The sequence below is a fragment of the Saccopteryx bilineata genome, chromosome 5 (assembly GCF_036850765.1).
Source record: "Saccopteryx bilineata isolate mSacBil1 chromosome 5, mSacBil1_pri_phased_curated, whole genome shotgun sequence".
NCBI lineage: Eukaryota > Metazoa > Chordata > Mammalia > Chiroptera > Emballonuridae > Saccopteryx > Saccopteryx bilineata.
Window position 1 is genome coordinate 57,654,846 of NC_089494.1, and position 20,419 is coordinate 57,675,264.

General features: G+C 42.0%; 1 protein-coding gene across 6 annotated transcripts in view; it reads right to left on the reverse strand.

The window, feature by feature from the left end:
• The window catches only part of OSBPL6 (oxysterol binding protein like 6), a 235,393-nt gene that overhangs the window by 48,640 nt on the left and 166,334 nt on the right, over nt 1-20,419 (reverse strand). For 5 of the 6 annotated variants that reach the window (XM_066279264.1, XM_066279261.1, XM_066279265.1 and 2 more), the window contains 6 exons: nt 14,496-14,618; nt 11,169-11,222; nt 9,979-10,092; nt 9,692-9,862; nt 6,322-6,454; nt 337-440 (listed from right to left, as the gene is read on the reverse strand). In XM_066279264.1, the coding sequence (XP_066135361.1) occupies nt 337-440; nt 6,322-6,454; nt 9,692-9,862; nt 9,979-10,092; nt 11,169-11,222; nt 14,496-14,618 (699 nt within the window). The remainder of the gene's footprint in view (nt 1-336; nt 441-6,321; nt 6,455-9,691; nt 9,863-9,978; nt 10,093-11,168; nt 11,223-14,495; nt 14,619-20,419) is intronic. The other variant, XM_066279263.1, reaches the window with a different exon arrangement.

Genomic DNA, 20,419 nt, shown 5'->3' on the forward strand with positions numbered 1-20,419 from the left:
ATTAGCGATCCTCAGCATTTTTTTTTGCTATATGAAAAGATGTTAATAATTCTGAAAGCATCTAAGTTATATCTTTAAAGCTATCATTTCTAATGTAATACAAATACAGAAGAATGATTCAGATTTTTATTTCTTCTAGTTTGTATTAAATGTAAAACATTACAAATTAGACATCTTAACACAATGGCACCAAGATTAAAAACAATTTTTAAATTAACTCCAGAATAGAAACTAATTTGTATTTTAATTATTTCCCTTTAAATGTTATCTTAAAAAATCCAGTAAAAATTCTGAGTTATTATCTTAAGGTCCTTTTACCAGCAGTAATATGTTTACCTGCATGTCAGTAAAGTTGGGTGCTGACTGAGTTCTCTGAAGTATTTCCAAACTTTGCAGGAGTTTGCTAAGTTCCACAAGGTTTGACTGGCAATGTGCAAGGTCTAATAAAAATCAGAAATAAAAAGAATGTTAGGATCAAGTAGGGAGAGGTGGCAGAGGTAATAACAGGGAGTCAATCCAAACAATGGTAAATATGACTAGGCCGTCCCATGTTTATGTATAATAGTGGTAACAGCAAATGGAAAAAGAAAAAAAAAGACAGAGCTTTCTCTGGTTTAGAACCATAAAACCACTGATTATTATCAGATGACTTCAAAGTGCACTATTGCAAATTAACAGCTATTAGTGCAGAGAGCCATTAAATTCTCAGCCAAATTGTATGTGCTCTCTTTCCTGCTCAGGTGGCCCTTGTCGCATGAAAAGCACACTCAAGGGAACTTCAGCAGTTGAATGGTTTTATAGTTTTTTTGTGGGTTTTTTTAGCAGGTGAGGGGGGGAGAAGGACAGAGAGGGACAGAGAAACAGGAAGAGAGAGAGATGAGAAGTAGCAACCCATAGTTGCAGCACCTTAGTTGTTCATTGATTACTTTCTCATATGTATCTTGACTTAGGGGCTCCTCTGGCTGAGCCAGTGACTTCTTGCTCAAGCCAGCGACCTTGGGCTCAAGCCAGCAACCATGGGGTCATGTCTATGCTCCCACGCCCAGGCCAGCAACCCCACGCTCAACCTGGTGAGTACACAGTCAGGCCAGCAACTTTGGGATTTTGAACCTGGGTCCTCAGCGTCCTGGGCCAACACTTTCCACTGTGCTACTGCCTGGTCAGGCTGGTTTTACTGTTAAGAACCTGTATTCCTGTTCCCAAAATAGTTTATAAGGTGGCTACTTGGAATACAGGTGGAGTCAAAGTCAAATCCAAAAAAATAAGATGAAAGACATTGTCAGATGAACATCTGTATCTCTAATTTAGCTCACTAACAATGTGGCCATGCATGATTTCTTTAAAATCTATTAGAGATGTTACAGTAAGCAAAACCAAAGATTCCCAAAGTGTGTCCGCTGGGCCCATAGCTCAGCATCACCTGGGCATGAAACTCATTCTGTTTGAAATGCTTAGAATGAAGAAATGACTTTTCATTTTATTTTTAATTTCTTGATATATTTAAAAAGAGAGAATTTTTAAAGATCTGCATATTGAAATGTCACAAAACACTGACTTTTAGTATATGAAATTAAATATAGTCAAGAATATTGAGTTATTACTATTATTTACTCAATTCATAAATATTTAGAACATGGCTCCCAGTTATGGGATGGCTTCTGCATGTGCACTCTTTATGAAGAGATGCAACAGGGAATGTGTATAAATCTGTAAAATTGTAAAGTGATTGTTCTTATTTTTGTGGCAGTTGGTGAAAACTTATCTTTGTTTCACATTAAATCTCAAAGCTCTGAATTGTTACAAATACAGGATAGGTAGCAAAACATTGCTGTTAAATATGGCTAAAGATTAGCTGGGTCAAATAACAAATAGTTGTGTTTGGGGATTTTGGACATTTTTGGTGGATTTTTTCGGTGACTATGAAACAAAATAGAGAGGTAACTATGAGAATCTTTACAGAGGACAGACTCTGCACACTTCATGGAGAACAATTCATCTGAGGCCAGGCCACACCTTGGCCCCTCCTTATAAAAGCATCTGCGTCAGGATGAAGCCCGGGGGGCTGATCAAGCGCTGTTCCCGTTCCTCCAGGGAGCTCTAGGTCATCAGGGAGGGGACCACCCAATAGAGGTGGGAGGGAGAATACTGGAAAGGCCAGCGCCCTTGCACCACCTACAGGGAAGGCAGCACCCTTGTATACCCATCTCCTCCCCTTTGTAGAAAACAAGGTGACAGTGGCTTTGAAGGGCAGGAAACACAGAAGATGAAAGGGAAAAAATGAGGAAGAAAAGTAGTGCAAAGAGGGAAGGAGGGGATGAGAGGGAAGAGGAGAAAGAAGATGGCCAGAAGGGACCCATAATTTAACTTGCCTTCTAAATAACAAAATTACATCAAAAGCAAGGTGCTGGAACATTAATGTTGTCTATCTACTGAGCCTTCTAACCAGTAAATATTACATTTATTCTTCTTATAATTGTTCTACACAAATGGTGCATGTAGGTTGCACAGAAATACAGACATGGCTTAAAAAACCCTTTCTAACCGAATGGAAAGGGAACTTTGTGCATGAACTCAATTCAAGGCAAATGACTCGAAACTTTGGGAGTCATAATTCAGTTGATTCAGGAGTCGCCGATTTACTTTACATTTCTTTAGTTTTAGTTTTCTCACCTGTCAAGTGGTGATGCTAATATTTACTTCCTGACTTAGAGTAGCAACTGAGATGGTAGGTGAGAAAATGCTACTAAAACCAGAAATGATCTTTAAGGAGTTAGTTATTTTCTCATCACGCCTTACTTTGTTCCACACAGAAACATGTCATAAAATTGTGGAAAGGTTAAATAAATTATACGAAGTTACCCATTTATTACTTCATTTAGGTGTCACTGGCTGGGTTGGGGAGACACTGTGTGCCCAACAAAGTTCTAAGCACAGGAAATACAGCAGTCAAGTGAGATTCATGGGTTTTATATTCTGGTTAAAAATAATGTACACAGAAAACAATCTGTGTGTTCAAGCTTTAACAATGGCATATAAAAAACACAATGACATATACTGGTATATAAAAATGGCACATAGAATATTACTGTGATACTTTGTTTCTATGGGGGAAAATGCTCTCTAAGAGCCAACTAATTCCCTTAGGCACTTGAGAGGATCTGGATTGCTCTAAGTCCAGATCTCTGAATAGCTAGTCACTTGAAGTATTACAACTACAAACCAGATGTGCTCTGTGTTCAAGAAGATGTTACACAATGAACTTCTGAAATGCAACCAACCTCAGTGTTGGGGGTCCTATGAAATGATCAGCATAGACCATAAAGAAAGTGCTGTGGTAGTTTAAGAAAGGGAGAGTTCCTGTGGTGTGAAATCTCAGAGCAGACTTAAAAGAGAGTGGGATCTTTTAAGAAATGTGTGGAGCCTGACCTGTGGTGGCACAGTGGATAAAGCGTCAACCTGGAAATGCTGAGGTCGCCAGTTTGAAACCCTGGGTTTGCCTGGTCAAGGCACATATGGGAGTTGATGCTTCCAGCTCCTCCCCCCTTCTCTCTCTCTCTCTCTCTCTCTTTCTCTCTCTCCTCTATCTCTCCCTCTCCTCTCTAAAAATGAATAAAAAAAATAAAAAATATTTAAAAAAAAGAAATGTGTGGAGATTAATGGAAATAATTGAACAAAACAGGAAAGTGAAGAAGGGCACAGAAGGCACTGCAGGTTGGCATAATGGAGTTAAGAGGACTAAATGAATTAATGCTTGTAAAACGCCTACAATAGTGTCCGTCACATAGGAAGTGCCCAATACCCGTCAGCGACCATCCCCACCACTGCCACCACCACCACTATCATCGTCATAATAGAGATTTCAGAGTAAATTATGAGCATGCCTGTCAGCTCCAAAGCATAGAGCATAGTTATCAGAATCATGTTGGCCTGGGTTAGCCCTCTAGCTTCTCCAATTACTTGATATGTAACATAGACCAGCTACTTGACCACTTTGAGCTTTGGTTTCCCTGTATATAATAATCCTTATTTGGTACTATTATAAAAATGTACAGAAAACCATATACAGGGGAGGGCAAAAGTAGGCTAATAATAATATAACAAAATAAATAACACAATAATTAATACATAATTATACAAGAATAAACGGTTTCAAAAAAAAAAGAATAAACGGTTTCATGGTCTCACAACTGTAAACCTACTTTTGCCCACCCCTGTATGTAAAGTGTTCAGCTCAGTCCCAGGCCCAAAATAAGCACCCAGTAAAACATAGTTACTATGATTGAAGTAGAAAGCAGAGGACTGAACGTTGATCATCCCGCAACTAAGTCTGGCCAGAGGAGAATCCCAGGGAAGTAGAGGAGGAGCAGTCAGAGAAGAAGAAAATGTCATGATGATGTTGAAGGGAGGAGGCTCATCAGAGCACATCCTGCAGGCCCGGCCCGAGGATGAGGTCTGAGAACACAGCAGAACTCAGAAGGCCTCCTGCTACCAAGAATGCTTCCTTCCACAGAGCAAAAGAGACAGAAGTCCCACTAGGGGAGAGAACACAGAGTCTACGGGCAGAGAGCCGGATGAGCGGAGTGGGAAAAACGGAAGCCGTTCCCAAGAGAGAAGGGAATAACTACGCACTGACTCCTGCAGGAGAACAGAACGCGGGCGGAGGACGCAGGCGGAGCCGTCAGTGGAGCAGGATCACCCGCGAGACTGGAGAGAGGGCGCGGGGACGGGCCACAGCTGCACCCAGGGAAACAAACGCGTCCTTCCACCCACCAGGGCCTGCTCGGCATCAAGGCCAATGTGGGTGCGTTTCAGTCAGAAGAACAGACTTTGTCCCCAGGGAGGGTCTCAAGCTTTCCTGCACTGCAGATGGCCAGGTTAACACCCCAGCGCACGTGAGGCCGCAGAAGTCAGAGGAGAAGCTGCAGTGCCCAGAGCGCTGCTGAGGCGGCCCTGCAGACTTCCCCAACCCAGAGTTAAGAAAAGTGTAATGTGCCTGACCGGGCGGTGGTGCAGTGGATAGAGCATCAGACTGGGAAGCAGAGGACCCAGGTTCGAGACCCCGAGGTTGCTGGCTTGAGCGCAGGCTCATTTGGTTTGAGCAAAAGCCCACCAGCTTGAACCCAAGGTCGCTGGCCCCAGCAAGGGGTTGCTCGGTCTGCTGAAGGCCCGCAGTCAAGGCGCAGTTGAGAGGGCAATGAACAGCTAAGGTGATGCAACATGCAATAAAAAGCTAATGATTGATGCTTCTCATCTCTCCGTTCCTGTCTATCCCTCTCTCTGACTCACTGTCTCTGTAAAAAATAAATAAATAAATAAAAATTAAAAAAAAAAAAGTGTAACGTCTGTGTGTTTGGTGAATATATTCAAGCAAAACTCTGTTTTTAATGGAATGTCAGCTGGACATGCTTTATGAATACAACATCCCTCTTAAAATCATATTTTCACATAAATATTGAATTTTGTCAAAGATTAATAAAAATACTGCAGACTTTGAGTTCCTATATGCATACAGCCAAAAAAAAAAGTTTGTGTTCTTTTTTTTTTTTGTGGAGGGGGCCAACACCGATTGCCAAATTTTAATTGTTCTAAATGAGGACATAAAAAAAAAATCTAACACCTACTTTCACCATAATTTTATAAAAGAAAAAAAGTCATATAAAAAAAGGTTAGGTCCAATACCATCCCAAAATAATTTTTAAAATTGAATCAGTTTACCCTGATTATATGTGATCTGTGTTATCCTTGTTTTTCTCATGTTGAAGGTCCCATGGAAATTGGTGGAACGGACACGGCCTGTGGACCCTGTCTGGACCCGCACGCTCAGGCTAAACGCGGGAAGGAGAAGTCTGTGGAGACTTAGAACTGAGAGATGGCAGAGTGCGGGAACCATGTATCGGCTCCGAGCACTTAATAACTGATCCACCCCGGAGAGCTTCTAACAGGTAATTGTAGCTACAGTATATAGTTTTGCCATTTACTGCAAGCAATGCGGTGCGCAGGGGAGAGGGAGCGATGGGGTGGAGAGTCGAGGAGTGAGGGCGAGGGTGGTCCCAAGGCAGCACTCCCTGCCATGATTGTCCCCCGGGTCCAGGGAGTGGGGAGGCTGACAAAGCCAGAAGGGAACTAACTGGTAAGGAGATGAGGTGAGGAGGCTGAAAAGGGTGAAAGTCAGGATCTGGGGTATAAAAATCAGAAAAAAAAAAAAAAAAGAGTTGAGGCAATTAGGGCGCTGGAGAGGTGAAAGGTGCAACTCGCACAATTCCCTGCTTTGTTTCTGTTTCCTGGCTCAGTCTGAGAAGGCCGCACTGGGCCGGGACTAACCTTCTGCACACCTGTCCATTTCTTCGGAGTCCTGTAACCAGGCTGCCACTTTGCTCGGGCCGGTGGTGCAGGTGGCGGGGAGGCTGCTGCTGCACGGCAAAGGGGGCTGCCAGGGGCAGCTGTTCGGTTGCACCTACAATAAACAAGAAATGAAGTAAGGCAGAAATGGTATATTTAAGTGACTTAAAAAAAATACAAGTTTTCTCAAAGCAACATTAAACAAGAAAGGAAGAAAGGGCACAATGAAAATAGGAAAGACGCCTCTTGGCTGAACGTGACGTGTGCTCAGTGAAGCCAAAATTCATAAACACTCACAACACTCTCATTAAGCTGCCATCTCCAGTATACAACGAAGGAGAGAACATTCAAGTATGTTATATCTCATGCTCACAAGGACCTGCCAACTCAAATTCCCGAGAATTTTAAATTACTCAGTAAACTGGAGTTGATAAAGTGTCCTTACTGCCGGCTCATGATTGAAGCTGTGCCTTACAAAAGCTCTCTAGACCCTTATGATCAGCTCAAGGGTTTTTGGTAGCCACTCATGATTCCTCAATACTGTACATTATCCACCAGCACAGAACCCTGTAAATGCTTTGAATGTGTACTGAAAATTAGTTTATAAAAAAAGCAGTTGTGGCAAGTTATTATTTAAAGTTGATAGACTTTCCACTGAAGGCATTTTATGGAAAATAAATTAAAGTTATATGAACTATGTAGATACTACAGTGGGTACAGTAAATGCTCAATGACAAAAAAACAGCAGAAACTTATTTTCCTAAAAAGCTGAAACAACTTTCAAACTCTATATTTGACTTTAATTTTCAATTACAACTGGCTGTGTCTCTAAATCACTATGAAGTGAAGGATGCAGATACTTAGTGAACCCAGACTTACTTATTACCCACACAGGGCAACAGACCAATTTACAGGAGTCTCATAATTTGATATCTAGAATGCAAGCAAAGTGATCAAAAGCTCTCCTCAGACTTTATTGCACTTTGATAAATGTACTGGGAATTTCTCACTGAGTTAGATTTTGGAGTATGGCATTCATAACCAGAGCAATACATCTGTTATACAAACCAGAGTTGCAGAGCTTTCTTATTCCAAGGCAACCAGTGGGGAGGATTTGGTTTCAGCTCTTCATTCTTGGATATCACCCAAGTTATTCAATAAATAACAAAAGAGATGAAAATAATATATCTTTTATCAACACTCTGTGCCAAAGACTCAGGCAGAAGCTGGCATGATCAGAGGATTAAACATTTATATTTTTAAAAAATCCACATGGGATACATTGCTTGTTTAACTTGGACTAACTCCAGGATTCATGCTATTCTGTGCTAAGAAGGCAGGAGGCCCAGAGAAACTTGGGGACTATCTGAAACACCTTGTGTTGGCTTTTTTTTGTGTGTGTGACAGAGACAGAGAGAGAGATAGAGAGAGGGACAGATAGGGACAGATAGGAAAGGAGAGAGATGAGAAGCATCAATTATTCGTTGCAGCACCTTAGCTGTTCACTGTGCTCAAACCAGATGAGTCTGCGCTCAAGCCGGCGACCTCAGGGTTTCAAACCTGGGTCCTCTGCATCCCAGTCTAATGTGCTATCCACTGGGCCACCACCTGGTCAGGCTGAAACACCTTGTGTTGGGTCATTCAATATGTCCTCTATTTCCTAACCCCCTGATTTCCTGGTTTGTTCCCCTTCATTCAGAACTGGTGAGTATTAGGGTTAACCTAACACCCTGTTCCTAGGACTGATTAAACAGTCCTTGGCAATGTTACAACCACAAAGGTTTGAGAGCCTTATGAAATACAACTAATGGGATTAACAAAAATTACTTGAGTAATTTCCCCTGAAATAACAAAAACTAAATACAGTAGTTACTGCTATAATATATAATATATTGATATAAAAAATAGTTATTCCATGAGGTTTCTCAATGCTTTGCAAAGAAAGCTTGGATACACAAATTATCCTTATATAAAAAAAATAAAGAGGAATCTTCACTGAAATATCCTTGAACCCAACTCCTTATGGCAGCCAATTATTCATAGATGTCTCTGTTCTCAATGTCAGGTGCCAAGTGGGAAGCTGGAGCACCCCTGGGCAGGGCACTCTGACTGTGGTTCGGAAAAGTTAATTATTGAATCAAAGGTAGAAACAGCTGTTTCCTTGCCTGTGATCTTAACCTTGACTTTTAACAGGCAACACGTCTAGTTTTACAGCAACATAGAAAATGAGCTCTAGTCCAAAGAACAACTTCAGTCCCCCCTTAATCTGGTAATCAATCTAATGGAAAGGGCATGGATTTGGAAACAGAGATGAGGATTCAGATCCTGGCTCAGCTGTTTAATGGTTATATAACTTCTGGAAAAACTCTTTCCTGTTAGCTATATTAAAGACTAGAGATGAATACATGTTGAATGCTTAACACACTGCCTCACTAGTGGGCTACTCAAATGGGCTATGGCTCATATTACTGGCACATTCTCTAGCCCATCGGCATTAACTTCATGGGGATATTCACTGGTCTCTCCATAGGTCATGTATATATTACATCTCAAAGCCAAAAAGCAAGTTTCATTTTCAAAACTCTGTAGTCTTCTTATGACCATCTAAGAAGACCTCCATTTCTAGTGCTAATTAACCAAATGTTCACTCTACTTTCCAATATTCTTAAAAAGCCATGCAAAATTAGCATGTAGTCCATTCATAAGAAGGAAAAGCAACTGTTAATTCTCTTGGTGATCCAACATAGCCACCTAATCCATACTGACTAACTTTGATGATAAATGTTGCTACTGTTTTCTGAGGGTTAGTTTACTAAGAAAACCTTATTTTTCTGGTTGGTCAAATGAAACTCAGTTATGTGTCTGCATAATTTTCCAAGCAATTTCTGGGCTGATGATTATTATTTTGTGTGTGTATGTGTAAGAGAAAGAGAAAGAGAGAGAGAGAGAAAAAAAAATAGGGACAGACAGACAGGAAGGGAAAGAAATGAGAAGCATCAATTCTTTATTGTGGTGCCTTAGTTGTTCATTGACTGCTTTCTCTTATGTGTCTTGACTGGGGGGCTACAGCGGAGTGAGTGATCCCTTGCTCAAGCCAGGTACTTTGGGCTCAAACCAGTGACCTTGGGATTCAAGTTGGCAACCGCTGGGCTCAAGCCAGTGACCATGGGGTCATGTGTTTGATCTCATGCTCAAGGCAGTGACCCAGTGCTCAAGCTAGTGAGCCCGCACTCAAGCCAGCAACATCGGGGTTTTGAACCTGGGTCCTCCACATTCTATCTGATGCTCTATCCACTGTGTCACCGCCTGGTCAGGTGATTTCTGGGCTGACTTTTGTATAACAAAGACACACCTTTCCATCCACAACAGAAACAGTAGCAGCTGGTGAGGATTCAGCCGTGGAAGTTGAAGGAAATATGTGAAAACTAGCATCTCTTGGTGACCTGACAATTTCATTCTGCCGATACAGTCGATGATGGCGCAGTCTGGACACCCATGCATCAAACCAGTCCTGAGATTTCACCTAAAGCAAATAACAAGAAGAGAAAATAATGGTGAAACCAGTATTCTATTTCTCATTGATATAGGTAAGTGATTTCCCCTGATAATGGCAGAGAAACTGTTGAAAAGCAACTTTACCTTCAAATGATAGATGTGCTCTTCCGTGTCGAGGTCTATTCTCCGAGCCTTCTTTTTGATGGACATGACCGAGAGACCGACATCGATGCTTCCATGGACTTTCCCTTTTTGAATCTGAAATCAAAAGACTAGTAAATTGCCCGGATGGATATATGATTTGATGTGTTTCTGTACTGAAGTGGGCTGAATGTAATCTTTCACTTATCTACGGGAAATGGAATACCACATTTCCTTTACAAACTGAAAATGGTAAAGGTTCTGAGGTTCAGGTCCTCAACTTGAGAACAGGTGAAGATGCCATGACTTCACACCAGTTTCAGCAAGCAAGACTATTCATCTCTTATTCCTGTTTTTGGCATAACATATCATGTCAATTTTTCACAATTCTAAATTGCATAGCTTATATCCCCCAAACGGTATCTTTAATGGTTCCTAAAATTACGATCAATCTTTGACCTACAACCCAGAACATCCCCGAGCAATCAGCTAGAAGACAGCTGCTGCGCAGAACCGGGCAGCTGGGACCAGAGAGCGCAGAGCAGCCAGCTCTTCCTTCTGGCTGCTCTCTGTGGTCAAGGACACAGGAGTGATTCAGTGGAAGAGGAGAACAAAACTGAACTCTGTTATTTCCCTTACACCTGCTAGGGAGGGCATTTTCCAGTTTTGCATGCAAACAACTCTTTTTTACTTAAAAAAAAAATAAATTGGAATAATTTTAGTCAGCTGGCATTCCCAAGACAAAAGAACATATGATATGAAATGGAAACGAAGTTCATAAGAGGTGTTAAAGGACATAAACAAGAACAACAATGGCTTTAAATCTCAAAAAAGCACATAAAGCACAGTGTATTAGGATGCAGAAAAAAAGCCTATTTGGGGTTTCCCTTCAAAACAGAAAGGGTGATTTTTATTAGTATGTCACTTTCAGGTGTAAGCTTGTTTTGAACAACAGACATCACAACAGCTAAATTAAATCTTCATGCACCAGTCTGAGATTTTATGCTAGCTTGAGCTGAAGCATAAAACACACCTTCCATGCAGCATGGAAGTTTGGGAGACTGTTAAATATTACAGGCACAGAAATGACTGAGGCTGGTAACTACGGCACAAGGCTAGTACAGCTGTGGTGTGGAGTCACTTCAAGCAAAATTCCAAGTCAATCTTTGCAACATGCCTTCTGTGCTACTTACATCAAGTGGTGCTTTTGAATACTTTAACATTCCATTATCCAGGACAAAAAAACGCTGCAAGAACCAAACAACCCCCAGTTACTGTATTTTGAATTATACAAGACATTTGCAAGTGTGGGTTAACGTTGCTTGGCAGTTAGCAATCAATACGTTCATCACTTTCATGTATTTGGATTCAGTGCGCCTGACCACAGTCAGACACCTGAAATGGTCACAAAATCTGAGCTCAAGTTCTGTATTATTTACCCTACTCAGGTTTTACACATGACCCAATGGAGATGAAATCCTCTCACCATGGTTTTTCTTAATGGGGGTGGGGTGTGAGGGGAGTGTGAATATTAGACTGTGCAGCTAAGACTTTCTGAATGAATCAAATGGTATTTGTTTTTTTAATTGACTAGAGAGAGAGAGAGAGAGAAAGAGAGAGAGATCAATTTGCTGTTCCACTTAACTGTACATTCATTGGTTGCTTCTTGTATGTGCCCTGATTGGAGAAGTGGAGATCAAATCCACAGACCAGGCATGTGCGGATGGGGCTCCAACCAACTGAGCTATCTGGCCAGGGCCACATTCTTTTTTTTTAAATTTATTTATTTATTTATTTATTTTTTACAGAGATAGTGAGTCAGAGAGAGGGATAGACAGGGACAGACAGACAGGAACAGAGAGAGATGAGAAGCATCAATCATTAGTTTTTCGTTGCGCGTTGCAACACCTTAGTTGTTCATTGATTGCTTTTTCATATGTGCCTTGACCGCAGGCCTTCAGCAGACTGAGTAAGCCCTTGCTGGAACCAGTGACCTTGGGTTCAAGCTGGTGGGCTTTTTGCTCAAACCAGATGAGCCCGCGCTCAAGCTGGCAACGGGGTCTCGAACCTGGGTCCTCTGCATCCCAGTCCGATGCTTTATCCACTGCGCCACCGCCTGGTCAGGGCCACATTCTTTTTTTAAAAAAGTGGGAAATAAGCATAACCTGAACTAGGTCACAGAGATTTTGTGAGGAGCTTGAAAATTTCTCACCCTGGAGGTAAATGTCTGCATCTCCCTGGATACCATGGATAGTTCCTGAAAATGCTCCTGTCTGTTACAGAAGCCAGTGGACCGGATCTCTGATTAATTATCTGAAAAGTTTAGCAATATGCTTAGCAATATGCTTGCATCTCAACTTAGCAAATGAATTTTTCTATCAGTAAGAGGGAAAGAAATGATTTCTGAACTACATTAAGGTTTTAAAATGAGAGAGAAAAAAAGAGCAAGAGAGAAATATTTTCAGCAATTTTTGGTCTCCTTCAAGATCCTCCTGGGACAGTTCAAATGAATGTAGTTTTGTTCTACAAACATACTCAGGAACTCTCTGCTGTCGGTTTCCTTTCCATGGGCAACTGACAAAAGAACAAACAGCCCCCAGGACCCAATCAGAAAATGGGTCCAGTGCCCTCCTCTAGTCTCTACAGATGCAGAAAGTCTTTCTGTTGCCAGAAAATTATTATGCTAGGAAGTTTTTATGTGATTCAGGAACTCTTAGCTGCTGAGGTAGCAGGAAGTGAGGCTTAGGGACACCCTGCACAGAACTCACAGAAGGCGATTAAGATCCCTTTGTTACAGGTTCTGGGGAGCAAAAAGTAAACACCAGAAGAAAAGAAATTTTTACAGCTAAAAAACCCTTAATTTCTCAATTCCCATAATTGAGGCAATCAAACGGGGTGATGCGTAATACATAGCTGATGGCACTAGAGACCAGAGAAAGGGGAATGCTGGAAGAACCCCCCACTATTTATGCAGCAAAATATTCAAAGACATGGTCCAGAGAGAGTTGCTGTTGAACCACAGCCAGTTTTGTGGAAAAATGGACTGAGAGTGCTAAAGTCTGCAGTTAAAATCAAATTTGCTTCTTTGACTATTTTTTCCCTATTTTTCCATTTCTAATCTATTAAAGAATTTTAGCAGGAATAACTTAAAGGATGGTCACATGGAAAGAGATAGCAAGACCACTGGTTAGAAAAACTGCAAAGTGGTAACGCCAGAACGAAAGGCAAAAAGAGATTCCAGGAAGGAGTATGGCCAGCTGGCCAAAATCCAAGGAAGAACAAGGATGGAGAGAGATGCCTGGCAATGGGGTGATATTCGGGGTTCAGGGGACACTGTCAAGGGTTCTGGCAAGTGAGAAGGAACAGTAGCTGGAAGCCTCTTTGACCTCTATCTATTCCACCCTCAGAGGCAGAGGATTGGGCAACATTCTCATTGATTAATTTTTAAGTCTTTCCCTTAAAGTGCAGAAAAGTATAGTTCCTCAAGGATGTTATATAAACTCCCTGTTTTGGGCTGATGGGCAGCCACCACATGGCCACTTGGGCAATAAATCTGTTTGTCCTGATGAAATCCATTGGCAGATGTGGCAAGATGAACCTGTTCATCCAGTGATTTCAAGAGAAGATGCTGGTGGTCTATCAAAGGGCTGACACTGAAAATGGAGAACATCTTCCTCTCCTCGGTTTACAGAACTTTTGCTGCTCAGGTCAGTGCAACAATGAAGTACAAAATATTTCTCCACAATTAAAACTGGAAGATGGGAAAAATATGTGGAGTAGGTAACAGAAGAATAAAGCACATAGTTTAAAGCGGTGACTAGCCACCCTGATGCTGTATGAAGATTATACAGTGTCTACAGCATCAGGGTGGTTAACTCTTTCGCAGACCTGCATGAGATTTCTGGTGGACAGTCACTGGTTTGCGAGCGGGCTGTTGAAATCCACTGGTTTAAAGAGTAATAACCAGTGGGTCCAGTGTCTTCCTCTCATCCAAGATCAGTAAATTTCCACCTTTAGTTTGCACTGGTAATAATAATTCTAGAAAGTTATCCCAATTAATTAAATAGAAATGCATGTACATCAATGTTCATCACAACACCATGACAGCAGAAAATTAAACATATCCTACATGTTCAGCAATAGGAAATTGGCTCAATAACGGTGGATAATTGGTTCAATTAATCCATCCAGTGGAATACATGCATGTGTTTTTAAAAATCTCATATTCAGAAGAATATTTACTAAGAACATATTCATATTAAGTCAAGTGACAAAAAAAGAGTAGGCTATAAAATGTACAAACTGGATTTTAAACATAAAAATAATTTATTTTAAAAATAAAATCTTCTCCCTGCATACAGAAATTGCAAATCTCAGACTTAAACGGTATAATACATTGCATATAGCCTAAATGGTTAAAATAAGTCTTTGAAAATTAGTTTTACACACACACCAGATGACATCAAATAAGATCCTTTGTTTACAAAGATGATCTAAAGATGAATACAACGAAACATTACCTTGTGCCAGCCTTTTAAAGGCCACTTTCTTTTCTTCAGCATAAAGCCTTCATGTTTGTCTGGTCTCTGGACATTGGTTTGGCCTATTTTCAGGCCTTCTATAATTTCCCAGCTGTCAGCTTCCTGAGAGAAAAGAAGAAAAACCACATGTTTCTTGGTGCTTGAAGACATACCTAAAACAAATTCTTAAGTAGAAGCTGTTTTTGAAGTAGCACAGAACCAACCAGAAATATGAACAACATTCTGGAGCGAATTATAACCACAGAGCCAGCAAAGTATTTGTAACAGGTTCAGGCGAGCTTCCAGGTAGACCTGCATGTCTGTGGGTCCATCAGACACCAGACGGAGGCTGGCAGAATGAAATTTCAATTGCCTGTACTCAGAAGGCTTAAAATGCATTCTTTTCCCAGACAATTACCCTGTGGGCAATGCAGGCACTTTAAACTTTTGAAGTAAGACAGTTTTGACGACAAACGTTCAATTAGTGTGTGTATACCCAGCTTTCTGTGTAGAGACAGAAAGGCTGCAGCGTGTAACTGGCTCGTAACCTATTAAGCTGAAGAGCAGAGCTGTGGGCACCTGTTTCTCCTCAGTAAGGCTGCGTGCATTTCAGAGTGCACATAAAACCGTCTGCTCGCCACACATACACCACATCCATGCTATTGAAAACACACATCCTGAGAGGCACACACCCTTGGGAGTTTGTGGAGAAAGCATGAGGACCGCATGGCCAGATATCTGAGATGCTAGAGTTCATAATATCATCCTCCTCTGTTAAAAAAAAAAATGGACAAGGCCCTGGCCGGTTGGCTCAGCGGTAGAGCGTCGGCCTGGTGTGCGGGGGACCCGGGTTCGATTCCCGGCCAGGGCACATAGGAGAAGCGCCCATTTGCTTCTCCATCCCCCCCTCCTTCCTCTCTGTCTCTCTCTTCCCCTCCCGTAGCCAAGGCTCCATTGGAGCAAAGATGGCCCCGGCGCTGGGGATGGCTCCTTGGCCTCTGCCCCAGGCGCTAGAGTGGCTCTGGTCGCGGCAGAGCGACGCCCCGGGAGGGGCAGAGCATCGCCCCCTGGTGGGCAGAGCTTTGCCCTGGTGGGCGTGCCGGGTGGATCCTGGTCGGGTGCATGTGGGAGTCTGTCTGACTGTCTCTCCCCGTTTTCAGCTTCAGAAAAATACAAAAAAAAAAAAAGAAAAAAAAAAAAAGGACAAAATCATAGTTTCCTCCTTCATAAGACATACAGTGTGTCCGTAAAGTCATGGTGCACTTTTGACTGGTCACAGAAAAGCAACTAAAGATGATAGAAATGTGAAATCTGCACCAAATAAAAGGAAAACTCTCCCAGTTTCATACCTATTCAGTGCAGTTCGATGTGGGCTCACGCACAGATTTCTTAGGGCTCCTTAGGTAGCTATCCCGTATAGCCTCTACAGACTCGTCACTGACTGATGGCCTACCAGAACGGGGTTTCTCCACCAAACTGCCGGTTTCCTTCAACTGCTTATCCCACCGAGTCATGTTATTCCTATGTGGTGGTGGCGCTTCGTTGTAAACGTGCCGATATTCACGTTGCACTTTGGTCACGGATTCGAATTTAGCGAGCCACAGAACACACTGAACTTTCTTCTGTACTGTCCACATCTCGCCTGGCATGGCCGTGGGCTGCTCTGCTGTATACACGGTGTTACGTCATCATCTGTGCATGTGCACATGCTGCCGCATCATCCTACAGAACCTGGGAGGGTTTTCCTTTTATTTGGTGCAGATTTCACATTTCTATTGTCTTTTGTTGCTTTCCTGTGACCGGTCAAAAGTGCACCATGACTTTACGGACACACTGTATTTTGTTTGTCTATCCTATATGGTGTTAGGCTAGCAGACACTCCTGGCTTCTGAAAAGCCCTCTAAAGCCAGCATCATGCTTCTATCTACCTAAGCCCAACACTACAACACACACACACATATCCCCAAACCCCCAGGAAAACTAACCTGAGAACAATGTCATTCTTTCATCTTCTCTGTCATCTGAAAGTGCCTAACGAATGAATTACATACCTGACAGAAACACACCTACCAATTTTTACTTGGCAACATTAAGAACACTTTAAAGGAAATACACATTACTAAAATGGTTTTTTTAAAAAAGAGAAGAATCTGTAAATTTTCCCTTACATAAGAAAACAACTCAAATAGTGATTTTTCTACTTGAAAACAATACTGTCAGAAATGGTGACAGATCTGGCCAACGCTGTTAATTAGACAAAATAATTTTTAAAAGAATGTTTCTGATGAGACCACTTCCAGCAGCATACCATATTTTGTGGACAACTGCAGGTGGCATTATCATCCAAGTACAAAGGGAAGTGCTTTTGCATTCTTACTTTTTAATAGTGAATTTCAATTCAAAAAGTGAATACATTTGTGAATAATGTTAGCATAATAGAAGTCAAAATCAGGTTCTTATACAAAGCACAGTATCTTTGCCTTTCTACTCTCACTGAAAAAATAAATAAAAATAATGGATTTCTATTGATTTCTTTATAAGAGTTTAATATAATCAAGAAACTGAAAGACTGAGTCTCCATATAGGTGTAAATATATTCATTAGCGCTCTCTCTGTTCTTAGAGAGGAATCAGCTGTACTTATGACAGCTCTATTTTCTGTAGCCCCCTCCACAGACAGCATCTCTAAAGAATAGCATTTTTATTATTGGCTAGATCTTTATCTTATTTTCAGGCTAGTGTTCATCTTTGATTTATTGCTTCTGTGTGTGTGTGTATGATAAATACACCAAATTACTTGTCAAAATGGAAAACATTTAATAGCCACAAATGTGTTTTGAATTTTTCTTATAGTTAAACTCAGAATGTAGTAACAGCTGGTCCCTGTAGAGCCATGGCTACTGATTTCTGTCATAGTCATCTTTTTCTTCTTTGGGAGTTTAACTGACGAGGAAACAAAAAGGAGTAAGATAGAAAAGGCAAAAGTTAAACTGTATTTTGTAATTATAAATGAGGCAGCTCTAAACAAATACTTCCATCTGCTCTGATGCAGAATTACTAAACTCAGCCATAGAAACTGAGAAGAATCAGGTAGCGTTCCCACAGGTAAATAAGCTACCAAACTGACACAGAGGCAAAGCTAAAGCCAGAGCATGCCACATTCTCCCTATTTCAACTACAAATGCTGATGATAATGATACAAATAAGGGGTGGAAGACAGGAAACATCCCATATGCTAGGAGACAAGATCTGTCTTTTTTTTTTCTTTTTGAAGTATTTTTTAATCTTATTTTTATTCATTTTAATGCAGTGACATTGATGAATCAGGGTACATATGTTCCGAGAGAACATCTCCAGATTATCTTGACCTTTGATTGTGCTGCATACCCCTCACTCCAAGTCAAATCGTCCTCCGTCACCTTCTATCTGGTTTTCTTTGTGATCTGTCTTAAGAAAGCTAAAATTACTCTCTGAAAATGGATGAATCTTTTTTCATAATTTTCTGTTTATAAGTCTTCAATTATCATAAGTTTACCTATCACAGAAACAGAACCAAAGCCATCATGTGATCATGTCAGTCCTCAACTCTAGTCAGATATATAAAACATTTTTACCGTTATAGAGGTTTTAGCAATACTTTCGATCTAATAATAATAACTAAACACAGGAAGTAACCTAACAACAGCCCAAGTCTGTTCATTTGAAAAAAAAAAAAAAAGACATTTCTTCTTCTAAGGGTATATTCTTGGTGCATGCATGTGTGAGTGGGTGAGTGTGTGGGGAAAATGCTTCAGGAGGTGGAAGTACCAAAGAATGTGAACAAATTCTGAGAAGGGTCAATGAGTCCTTCAAACAATGTTCTTCCACCATCAACCATTGCCCATGAAGCCCGCCGTCTCTTTTTTTTTAAACAGTAATTTATTTATTTATTTTTTTAGAGGTGGGGGAGAGAGTGAGAGAGAGAGAGAAGGGGGAGGAGCAGGAAGCATCAACTCCCATATGTGCCTTGACCAGGCAAGCCAGGGTTTTGAACCGGCAACCTCAGTGTTTCCAGGTTGACGCTTTATCCACTGCACCACCACAGGTCAGGCAAAGCCCGCCGTCTCTTAAAGGAGCTAAGAGACGGTGAAAAACTATGGTATCTGGATTGGATGGGACCATCTGATTTATGGGGACCCCCAAAGATGCAGTATCTATTAACACAAGAGTATTAGTCCTACAGCAAGATCCAAGCAGACAACACATGGAGAAGTAATGGAAAATGGATGCTGTCGATGCCCTACCCAGATCCTGTATCAGGCTGTGGATCCAGGCCTGAGCGGCTGTGGGCACTGGAACTGCTAAGGCTAATGGGGAATTGCTGTTTTCACCACGCTTGGGCCTCACGCCTAGGAAATGATGCTGCAGCATCTCCCTCTCCCATGGCTCCCAATGACTGCAGGACACCAGGGTGCACAGGGCTGGGGAAACAAAGAGCCCTCCTTGCCTCAGGGGTGAGGCAGTTCCGTGGTACAGTCCTGACCCAGAGCTCGCCAGGGATCAGGCTGATGTGGACTCAGGCAGAAAGCCCTTCTGCCCAGCACCCTGCCTGCCCTGACCTCCTCCCGCACCCCCTGCTCCCGAGGGCTCTCCTCAGCAAATCACAAGCACCTGAAGCACAGTGTCAGGATGTCCTTCTAGGGAACCTGACAAGAGAAAGAATGAATGTGAAATGAATGCGGTACCAACAGGATAAGTACACCAGAGGGTCTGTGGCTGAGGGTGGACTGGGTAGGTGATCAGCATTTGAAAAGGGTTCCTCTGAGCCCAATTTGGAAGAGCTGGCATTCCAGGCAGGCCTGTAGGAGAAGCAGACACCCAGCTGTGGAGGAAAGTGCGAGGCCACTGTAGGAATGTGTGCAGGGGAGGCAGCTGGACAGCAGGGGAGGTGCCAAAGAGCCTGGCCACGCAGCTGGAGGAGGAGAGGGGCCAGAGCAGCCCCTGTGCCTGTGTCGCTCCTGCGTGTGGTTTTAACACCAGCACCACTCCTTTCTGTTTTTATGTATCATCTCCCAAGTCTTCCTTTCTTCGAGTATCTTTCACTATCATGGCCTCTGTTCCCCTCTGCTCTGTCACACACTTCCCAGCTGTCTGCAGCTTGCACAACCACCCCAAGTTTGCTTCCTTATATTGATATATAAAACGCAAATATCATCAGTACTCACTTCATTGAGTTGGGGACTGACCACGTGAGAAAATGTATGTCCTTACCCCGTACCTGGCTCAAGGTGCGTGCTCAATAAATGTTAGCTACCCTTTCTGTTACCCCCATATGTATTTATTTTCTTTGCTCTCCTTTGGCTGACTAAAAGAAAAAAACTGATGTTTCAAAGAGATTCCTAGTTATATTTACCAAGTAGACATTCTCTACTTGCCATTGAAATAGAAACCAGGGCATTAAAAATTGTTTTAGCCTGACCGGGCGGTGGCATAGTGGATAGAGCGTCAGACTGGGATGCTGAGGACCCAGGTTCGAGACCCCGAGGTCACCAGCTTGAGCGCGGGCTCATCTGGTTTGAGCAAAAAGCTCACCAGCTTGGACCCAAGGTCCCTGGCTCAAGCGAGGGGTCACTCGGTCTGCTGAAGGCCCACGGTTAAGGCACATATGAGAAAGCAATCAATGAATAAGGTGTCGCAATGCGCAACGAAAAACTAATGATTGATGCTTCTCATCTCTCCGTTCCTGTCTGTTCCTGTCTATCTCTCTCTCTGTCTCTGTAAAAAAAATAAATAAATAATTGTTTTATAGCTTAACAACTCCCTCTTTCCTTAGTTTAGTTTAGCATCTATTCCTGATAGAATAAACTTCATAACTTACAACAGTTTCAAAATATAAAGAGGTGTACACACTCTACAACATGAGGGACGTAGAGTGTTCTTTTTGTC